The following is a 9,766-nucleotide window of genomic DNA, read 5'->3' on the forward strand; positions in this document are numbered from 1 at the left end:
TTAATTTATAGGTATATTTTTAATTGTTTAATTTTTAAAAAACTATGAATTGAGACAATTTTTGCAAAATAAGATTAGAATTTTGGATGTTGTAAATTTTATGGTATTGGAATTGAATTTGAAATAATTAAAAAATATTATTGACAATGAATTACAAATATTATAGACAAATTCACTTATACATATGACATAAATATTCAAATTTATGAATAAGAATATCAATTCTCGTATTTTAATAGTCTATCAAACTATAAAAATGTAAATGATGCATATTTAGAAATTGAAAATTTTAAAAAGTTTTAGCTGTTTTATGAAATATTATAGAATATTTTATATCATTATAGTTTGAAGATACAACATAACAATTTTTTTATATATATAAGGTTTAAGAGAAATATACTTTACTATATCAGCATATATATATATATATATATTTACATGATTATTAATTTATGATATTATTGGGACTATATTTTACATGGGGATTTCAAAAAAAATATTATCTTATTATCTTATCGAATTTTGTTAATTTTTACACTGTCCCGACTTGGGACTAGTAAAATTTATTAATTTATAGTGTTTATTAATTTATAGAGTATTAATTTATAGAGGTTTTACTGTACTAACTGTTTTGAATACTAATACTTTAATTAAATGTGTTCCTTAACGTTACAACTATGTTTGTATGTATTTATTCACTTTCTTTTCAATAACCATTTCCATAGTCCTTTATTTTATTTATAGGTTATGACTTCTGATGAGAGAAAGGTTTTGTGATGGTTTAGGGTTTAGGGTCGAGGGAGATTTGGACGTCTAGGTGATATATGTCTCATGATATGGGTTTTCAAAGCCATGTGATTCTTCCAAATTTAGTTTTTTTTTCTTACACAATTTATTCTTAATTATTTTCTTAAAATATAATTAGAATCTAATTTCTTTTCACAACACTATTGTTTGGGTTATACTATGAATGCACTTATTTTCTCTTCTCATATGTTCCATTATTTTTCCTAGCCATGATCGATTGTTCATGATGTGATGATAGTGCTTACACGCAAGCAGAGCAAAGCAATGAGACTTGACTATGTGTGCAAGTTTAATTAATAGCATTTAACAAGACTCACCTCTACCACGTGTTTATCAAATCGAAAGATCCAAAGATCACCCTAAGCTAATCCCAATTGCATTCTAGAGAGAGAGACGGAGGAAAAGAGAGAAAAAAACAATGTCTTGGAGAAGTAGGAAGATTTGATTTATCTCTTCTTCCATCCATCACATGATTTTAAAAATAAAAACATAGAAGAAGAAAAAAACAGATTATCTGGTGAACAATTATTTTATGTTCTCTTAGGTTATGCAGTTAACACTAAAAAAAGTAACTCGATAATATGATGGTATGTTTTTACTCTTTTTCGTTGGTCATTTTGAGTATAATACAATATATATATATATATATTTAAATAGAAAAGTATAACACAAAAAACAATTTTTATTTGATATAATAATATATCAATAACATTTTTTTATTCAATTCTAAACTAAAATCAGTTTGCATTTAGATTTAGTATGTTTAATAGATATAAAGTACGTGATAAAAATATAGAAATATCTAACAAAGAACTTTCTTTTCCAAATGCAATTAATCAAGAAACAGAAAGAATTCTACTTCTAGAACACAAATGCATTTGAAGTCATTTGTATAATTCATTAAGATTAAAATATTTTATTGCTAAAAGATTCAAATTATAATAATAAAACTTTTAAGCATGTGTGAAGCATGTTGGTAATATATAAATATCACTATTATTTATGCTACCTTTAGTTATCTAATTAAAGAAATTAATTACACAGAGAATGAAGGAAGAGCATGAGTTTCGGCTCAAGAAGAGGTTATTCGAGAAATTCAAGTTACTGTCTCGTCCTTCTTGGAGGTGTCTGGTTTTAGAAGATATTGATGTTTTATAAATTATGTTAAAAGCGGACAAACTTACACATAATGTCCATGCTCATCCGCATTTTATTTTATATGTAATCAATGTTCTTTTCCCAACGTAAAAAATGTTTGTATGTTTTGATTGTGTATCAAAACATGAAAAACTATATATATTATATGGGATACAGACTAAATATTTTAAAGTAACCTTTCATATTAACAAAAAAATTCAGTTCAATGCTTAACTAATCAATAGTCATTTATTTTACGTGACTGAGAATACTTATTTAAAAACAAAATAAATAACAAACATAAAATAATTTATCGAAACACAAAATATTAAATTTTAAATATTTTAATAAATCTAATATATGTTAAAATTATCTCGCGCATCGCGCGAATCTACTTCTAGTATATATAAATATGGGAAGCATTCTCTCATGGTTTGTTTATGTATGCAGCAGCAACACAAAGCTTCTTCCAAAAAGTAGAGAGTAATCATGTTTCAGAGTTTTGCTCTTTTATCATTTAGTCAATTCCTACAAGACACTTGACTATATAATTCAATTATCTACAACTTTCTAAACATCTACTACTATATTGACTCTTTTTAAATCCTTCATCTTAACTCAACGAAATGCTTATATCATCTCATGTTTTGTTTTTTTTTAGTATACATTATTACTACCCCTAGTTTTGAGTATCAACCAAATGTGAAAACAATACAACAAATCAAACTGAGACAAAATCATAATAGTACATATTTCTTTTTTTTTTACAATTGGGAATGCAACAATGATGGGATCATAAATGTATTTGATTGCAAAGGCAAAAGTCGGATTCTAGGCCTCCTAAGTTAACCGAAAGACAAGACATATATATATATATATATATATATATATATGCTCCGGCCGTATCAAAGTCTTCATCACAATCATGAATAAGGTTTTGAAACTTTTGGGAAGATAAGAATCGATAAAGAGTAGTAGGATGGAGTTAAGTTAGAATTTATCGACTCGGAGGCCATTTCTTAGAACCTCGTAAGCATCTCGGTTCCGGCTCTTCTTCATCCCAGCAGTGAAATACACCTTTGTTGCATCTGCGGATATGCTTGTCACTTTAACCCATATCATAACTTTTGTCTTGATTCCTTCCACCTCTGCTAACTTGCCTTTCTCAAGGTGTCCTGTCACCGTTGTGGCGAATTTCAAGACTGATGAGTCCTTGTACCCAACTTCACAGATGTTTGGGATCAAAACAGTTAGTCTCTTGCTCTGCTCATCGAACTCGTAGTTTGTGGCATCCTCTGGGAAGATTCCCACGGGTAGATCATACTCTTTTAGTAACTCAGGCAACGGCTTCTGCATTTTCCCTGGGGATTGAAATTAATTGGGATGTCAAAAAAATTTGAAAGATGATGCAGCAGCTGTTGTGAGTCACAAGAGTGATGATCATGCAAACCTTTGATTTTGTTGACCAACCATTTTGTTCCTCCCTCAATGCTCGTTGACACCGACTGGAATGTTCATAGAGAAATATTCATTCAGACAAATAAAAAAGAGTGTCTAACTGATGAATAATGTATGTAATAATCGCAATGACACGAACAAGATAAAGAAACATCACGATGTGTGGAGATATACAGATTGTAGCATTTTGCAATTTTTCGAATGAGTAATTTCTAAAGGTATCATCGGTTTGATAGTAGTAGATGTTCTTCCTTTATGTGGCATGATTTATCGATAAAAAGACCTCAAACTATAGGATAAATGTGACTTATGTCTGAACAAAGAAACAACAATGGATAAGGCCGGGTAGGGTAGCAAGCAGAAATGAATCACATTGTAGAGAATATATATATATATATATATGTATATATATAGGGATAGGGATCGCAACAGAGGAAGAAGAAGAAGAAGAAGAAGACGTACGTTGAGATCGGTGCCGACGGAGTCAAACTGCTTATTGGCCTTCTGGCCTAACCAATAGGATCCAACCTTGTTAAAGATCTGATCCATTATTCTTCTCCAATCAAGATCAAATCACACAGCCCTTCCCCCCAGAAGAAGAAGAACAAGAAAAACAAACGACGACTTTCTTTTCTTTCTTGTCCCGGGAAAGAAATTTTTGGAACCAAAAACTCGCAAGCACCGCTGGTTTGGTTGGATTCTCGTTGTGTTTTTTTTTTATTTTATTTATGCACTATTCTTTCAAGCCAATTAACATATCACACGTGGATTGTAAGCTATTTTGTATACCGTGTATATATGTACAGTATATTTGTCGAAGCAAGCAGCTGTATCCCAAAAAAAAGTACTTGCCTATCACTCACTACTCCTTGGGACTCTCTCTCTAAGGAGGGCCGTCATTGAATGCTAGAATTATGATGATATTATATAAGGTTACAACACAAAGCCCTGGCTGGAAACCTGAACATCCACATGGCACAAAACAAAGCAAAACAAAACACAAGTAGATCTTTAATACTCCAATATTGATGAACGGTCATATGTGTGACGAAATGGGGTCGGTTCTAACCCTTTATTACCTACTTCCTCTTTGTGCATTCCAGAGTCGATCTCTCTTAATCAAGCCTAACTTAACTCCCCCACCTTATTATATTTTAATAAAAGCTTTCTTTATTTTTTAGTATTTTTTTTTGTTCTGGCCAACAATACATTATTAAAGCTATAAATAATCTTTGATATTTATTCTTCTATGATATTTACTAAAGAGGCCTACATTGTACATATTCTGACGTGTAATTGTCTCGGATAAAGACAAGTAACCATTTTTGAAACAGCAGACGCCCTTTCACGAAGCTACTCGCCGCTCTTATCTTATGTAATGTATGTATCAGTTTTACGTCTCCATCTCATCTCCTAGAACCAAAAAAAACTTAGAGAGCCACGCCACGGATGTTACGTTTTCCCCATCCCTCTTTGATGTAAGTTCATTAAAGGCCACACAATACTACAAACACTTCATCAAAAGGGTTTGGACCAATTCAAATCTTTTATGTTCTAGATACTAGATTTCGTGTTTTGAAAATATCTAAAATCTATTAAACCATTAAAAAAATGCAAAATACTATACTTGATCGACTCTATCCAATTTCCTATGTGGTCAAAATACGCGTCACAGACTTTTTGCACGTATAACTTATGTCGTAAACGTTATCATCTTTTTTATTTTTATTTTTATTTTTTATTTTATTTTTCCGAGTCATCAAATTGATTTGTTATCATCTATTGGGGAGAGAAATAGGGAGGGCGAGTAGGGAATAGTCGAATCGCGAGACTAAGCAAAAGTAAAATTTTAAAAAGATTCGGAAAGATAAAAAGAGAGAGAAACAGACAAAAGCTGATATTGGAAGATGGTAACGTGGATCGAATAAACTCACGTTCACACTATCCCATTGGATGGAGCACGAGGCCGCCACACGCCCCTACATCTGGCGTTATCTCCACCCTCCACGTGTATCCTAATCCAACGGTGACCACACGCCTTTTCTCTCTTATTTAATCCCTCCCTTCCTCTTCTTTATCAACATCATCACCCATCTGCTTACAGTAGCACAACAAACACCCATTCTCTCAGCCGTCTCATCAACCCTAGTAACCAAACCCTTTCCCCCTCCCTAAAAACACTCTCTCTACATTTCCCAAAACAATGGCCTCCAGAGCATTCTCCTCTTTCACGGCTAACCCCGCTCTCTCTCCCAGGCCAGTACTCCCTCACGGCCCTGCTTCCCCGGCTGTTTCTCTCGGCTTCTCCATGAAAACTGGCGCCGGCAGAGCTGTGGACGTTTCCGCCGCTACTGTGGACACCAACAACATGCCTATGACCGGTGTCGTCTTCCAGCCGTTTGAGGAGGTCAAGAAAGCCGATCTGGCCATCCCCATCACATCTCATGTCTCCTTCGCTCGCCAAGGCTATGCCGACTCTTCCGAGGCAGTCATTAATGAGCAAATCAAGTAAGCTTCTTCTTCTTTTTTTTTTTTCTTTTGTTAAAAAAAAAAAGGAAAATGTTAAATTAATAAAGATCTAACGGAACTCCATTGTTACAGTGTGGAATACAACGTCTCCTACGTATACCATTCCATGTACGCATACTTCGACAGAGACAACGTCGCTCTTAAGGGACTAGCCAAGTAATATTCTCTTCTNAAGATCTAACGGAACTCCATTGTTACAGTGTGGAATACAACGTCTCCTACGTATACCATTCCATGTACGCATACTTCGACAGAGACAACGTCGCTCTTAAGGGACTAGCCAAGTAATATTATCTTCTTTCCCTTAATATCTTAACCATCCATCTATCTACTTTAAAGAAAGAGATGTATCCATGCTAACACACGGTTTTATGATTACCAGATTTTTCAAGGAATCAAGTGAGGAAGAGAGAGGGCATGCTGAAAAGTTTATGGAGTACCAGGTTTCCTATCTATTTTCTTCCCTTCTTTCTCGTTTACAAAGCAAAACTTTTGGAAGTTGATAAAGATTTTATGATGGACTTTGTTAATCTTTCTATTGTTGGTTTGTGTGTATGTATACAGAACCAAAGAGGAGGAAGAGTGAAACTTCACCCCATCGTCTCACCTATCTCAGAATTCGAACATGCTGAAAAAGGAGATGCATTATATGGTATACTTTCAGCCAAACAACACACCTAATAAAATTACTTCTTTTTGGATGAATAAATAAAATGTAGATATTTATTAGTTTACTAATCTTTTTGTAGCAATGGAGTTGGCTCTATCTCTCGAGAAACTCACTAATGAGAAGCTTCTAAACGTTCACAGGGTAGGTTCCTTAACTTTTCCATTTGGTCATATAAAGCTAATAGTCATTCTCCTAACCTTAACATATACTTTCGGCCAACAAAAACAGGTGGCATCAGAGAACAATGATCCCCAGCTAGCTGATTTCGTTGAGACTGAATTTCTTGGAGAACAGGTAAAAGCTCTTTCTTTTCTTGGTTCAGATCTTTTTACTTGAAAAATCCAAAAAGGTTTTGTTTTTGACTCGAGAAATTATGCATTTCTTTCTAGATTGAAGCAATCAAGAAGATCTCAGACTACATCACTCAGCTAAGGATGGTTGGCAAAGGCCACGGTACAAATCTAAACCCCTATATTTGATAGATATCGTGTTCTAAGACTTAAATTATTAAGTTGTTACAAAGCTTTATACTTTTTGTTCTGTCTTTGCAGGAGTTTGGCATTTCGACCAGATGCTTCTGAATTAGACTGGACCTCTATAAGAGCACTTTCAGACGGCCAATGTTGGGGCTACTCAGAAGAACCCAAAGATTATCGAAAAGCTTTAGATTGGAAGTTATGGAGTAATAAAGATTGTAGTAGTAAGCTTTGTGTTTAAGTTGGTGTTTGTAATAACTTCCTAAGCCAAATTAATGAAGTTTTTGTTTTACTATTTTCTAAATAGCTATGACCAAATGAAGAAGACTAACTAACTGAAGTAGTAAGAACTCAGACCTATCTAATTAAACACAACACATATCCATAATTTAACATGAAAGAGAAAGCGTAACGAACCTGTTAATGAAGAACAATTAAAAGAAGCATAGCATGAAGAGTAGTATGTCACTTTCCACCGAGAACGACAAGCTGGTCACTGGGAAAACTGAGAAAAAGCAAACAAGAACAAGGTCATAGTCACATCAAAGCAAAAGAGATGCTCTTTACTTTGATTCCATCTTGAACACTGGAAAATCTTTTATAACGAAACAAACAAACAAAGACCTCTCCTCTGTTCTACAAAGAGCTGACCAAGTACTACAATGGGTATCTATGAAAATTTCATGACGTATGAAAACACCACTAAGCTTTCTTTCATGGCTTAAGTAAAAGAGTGAGAATCTGACTTGTCTTTTTTCATCAAGGTTCTTCAAAACACTAAGTAAAAGAGTGAGAATCTGATTTATATAATGACAAAAAAAGTTCAGGTGTTTCCTTCAAGTAATGTAGAACATCTTAAATAGAACAAGTCCTTCTCAGGGTAACCAAGCAAGCTTTGAAAGATTCTATCATATCATCACAGTCTTATCAAAAAGCAAAAGGAAATGTCAAATGATTCCGAGCAATAGCAGCATCTATTCTAGAGAGATACGCTATTCAAATAAGTATCTGCTACATAATGCACGAATTTTTTTGAATCCCTAAACAACAAAAAGGGGCTCTCAGATTCCAGCTAATTATTCTTATATCAGAAAACAGAATTGGAAATCGACACCACAAGAGCTTTAAATTTGGAGTTCAAATTAATTTGAGAGGGACGGAAATAAGAACTGACCATAACTGTGAGATAGTCATCGAGAAATTGGATCACCGACACTGAGCTTCGGAGTTCGGGGCGAGTGTGGACAACACAAGTCCTCTCCCAGTTTGTCGCCAAGCTGCCCTATCCAGCATCGCCACTTAGTTTTTCCGGTACTCGCCTAACCGGTTCGGTTTATGTAGAATACGCAAAGTTATAATTAGGCCTCGCAAACGGAAGCCCATTAATGATATCTAAATACGCCCACAAAGACCGTGTGAGAAAATTGCATGTAGCCCATAATAGCCCATTAGAGCAGATCATCCAGCTGAACATTATTATTTTGTCCAAATTTTAATTTTAGTGAAATATAAAAACGACAAGGAAAAGAAAAAGAACTGGTTCCTTTCAAATTTTTCTGATAGAACTCTCCATGTCGCATGTTGGTTAAACATAGCTAGAAAACAAGCCATGTTACAGAAGACGGAAGATAACCAGAACGCTGTGGCCTAGTGCGTAAATGCGAGAAACAAATCCCCAACACACCGACACCGACGTGCGTTGCTGGCGAAGAAGAACATTAAACAACAGGATGTTTGCTTTGTAGTCACCACTTGATGAAGGCTTTGCTTCAATCACTTCGAGTCGCTTTCATTGACATCCTCGTCCTCCTCATCCTCATCTTCATCGTTACGGCCGGAATAATGCTTCAGGTCCCGTTCTCTCAACTCTTCCTCTCTCCGCTTCATCCTCCTTTCAATCCGAGTTTCATAATCTTTCTGAACTTTATCCATTATAGTGTCGAATCCCGGGACTGTCCTCTCCAGCTTCTGGCCTACTCGAGTACTGAGGTTGTAGAATATACGGAACAGTCTCTGCAAGCAAAAAAAAAAAAATTTAAAGAGAGAGAGAAGAAAAGATAAGTCAATTCATCACTATCATCCAATGCTAGACAAAAGCTTAGTCAGAGAAATCAGAAGAACAGAAAGGAATCTCTTACCATGACACTCCTATTCCACTCTCTGATGTAAGGAGGACCAGTGGTGTAAGTACCAAGCGGCTCACGGTACCACTCTCCACCATAGCTGATCTGATCCATAGCTTGCTCTACACTTATCACTTCCCATGGCCTTAACCCTGGTATTACTTTGGCCAACTCTTGTCTACAATTAAAAGCTTCATGCTTTGAGAGAAGAACCAAATCCAATATTGGCTACAAAAAAAGTCAAAGGTGTAAAGGGTCTTTAATTGTAATACCTCAATCGTTTGGGGATGAACTTGTTTGGCATGTGATCAGATTCCAGTACTGTTGTCAATTCAGACCCACTGGCCCAGAGAAAGAGAGCGTGGCTGGGAGTTCTGACTCCAGGCCAAACGCCATCATTTGCTTCAAGCACTGCCATGTCGCGTTTCTTACTCTCAATAGCTTCTTTTTGGAGTTGCTTGTATGTCTTTGGCTCTCGTCCCTTTAAAGGAACCCATGGCGGTATTCCCTTTTGGAGTTTGTGCAGGCAAGCCGTTGCCGCTGCACCAAGCCTCACTGAACAAGAA

The 9,766-nt window shown here is 35.1% G+C and overlaps 3 protein-coding genes across 3 annotated transcripts in view; 1 reads left to right on the forward strand and 2 right to left on the reverse strand.

Moving 5' to 3' along the window:
- On the reverse strand, positions 2,666-5,361 carry LOC104734143 (uncharacterized protein At5g01610). The gene is made up of 3 exons (XM_019234970.1): positions 3,865-5,361; positions 3,395-3,449; positions 2,666-3,305 (listed from the first exon to the last, which is right to left on the reverse strand). The coding sequence occupies exons 1-3, from the start codon at positions 3,949-3,951 to the stop codon at positions 2,935-2,937; spliced, it is 513 nt and encodes a 170-aa protein (XP_019090515.1). The 5' UTR covers positions 3,952-5,361; the 3' UTR covers positions 2,666-2,934.
- LOC104734142 (ferritin-1, chloroplastic) lies at positions 5,469-7,374 on the forward strand. Its single transcript, XM_010453660.1, has 8 exons — positions 5,469-5,910; positions 6,004-6,087; positions 6,314-6,374; positions 6,496-6,583; positions 6,681-6,742; positions 6,830-6,895; positions 6,991-7,054; positions 7,153-7,374. Exons 1-8 carry the CDS (start codon positions 5,606-5,608, stop codon positions 7,185-7,187), a joined length of 765 nt encoding a protein of 254 aa, XP_010451962.1. The 5' UTR covers positions 5,469-5,605; the 3' UTR covers positions 7,188-7,374.
- LOC104734147 (protein TIC 56, chloroplastic) overlaps positions 7,495-9,766 on the reverse strand; it is a 4,724-nt gene continuing 2,452 nt past the window's right edge. Inside the window, exons 3-6 of the mRNA XM_010453669.2 lie at positions 9,473-9,755; positions 9,216-9,378; positions 8,252-9,090; positions 7,495-7,582 (exon numbers count right to left, since the gene is read on the reverse strand). Coding sequence (XP_010451971.1) covers positions 8,851-9,090; positions 9,216-9,378; positions 9,473-9,755 — 686 coding nt within the window. The 3' untranslated portion in view covers positions 7,495-7,582; positions 8,252-8,850. The remainder of the gene's footprint in view (positions 7,583-8,251; positions 9,091-9,215; positions 9,379-9,472; positions 9,756-9,766) is intronic.

The sequence above is a fragment of the Camelina sativa genome, chromosome 13, assembly GCF_000633955.1.
Source record: "Camelina sativa cultivar DH55 chromosome 13, Cs, whole genome shotgun sequence".
NCBI lineage: Eukaryota > Viridiplantae > Streptophyta > Magnoliopsida > Brassicales > Brassicaceae > Camelina > Camelina sativa.

What these genes read in the sequence shown, in the direction of transcription:
- LOC104734143 (XM_019234970.1), bottom strand. Translation starts at nt 3,951, where the DNA reads ATGGATCAGATCTTTAACAAGGTTGGATCCTATTGGTTAGGCCAGAAG. An exon ending in CCGTCGGCACCGATCTCAAC is followed by an intron (nt 3,450 to 3,864) that starts GTACGTCTTCTT and finishes TGAACATTCCAG; the next exon opens with TCGGTGTCAACGAGCATTGA. An exon ending in GTTGGTCAACAAAATCAAAG is followed by an intron (nt 3,306 to 3,394) that starts GTTTGCATGATC and finishes TTCAATCCCCAG; the next exon opens with GGAAAATGCAGAAGCCGTTG.
- LOC104734142 (XM_010453660.1), top strand. Translation starts at nt 5,606, where the DNA reads ATGGCCTCCAGAGCATTCTCCTCTTTCACGGCTAACCCCGCTCTCTCT. An exon ending in GCTCTTAAGGGACTAGCCAA is followed by an intron (nt 6,088 to 6,313) that starts GTAATATTCTCT and finishes TATGATTACCAG; the next exon opens with ATTTTTCAAGGAATCAAGTG. An exon ending in CTGAATTTCTTGGAGAACAG is followed by an intron (nt 6,896 to 6,990) that starts GTAAAAGCTCTT and finishes ATTTCTTTCTAG; the next exon opens with ATTGAAGCAATCAAGAAGAT.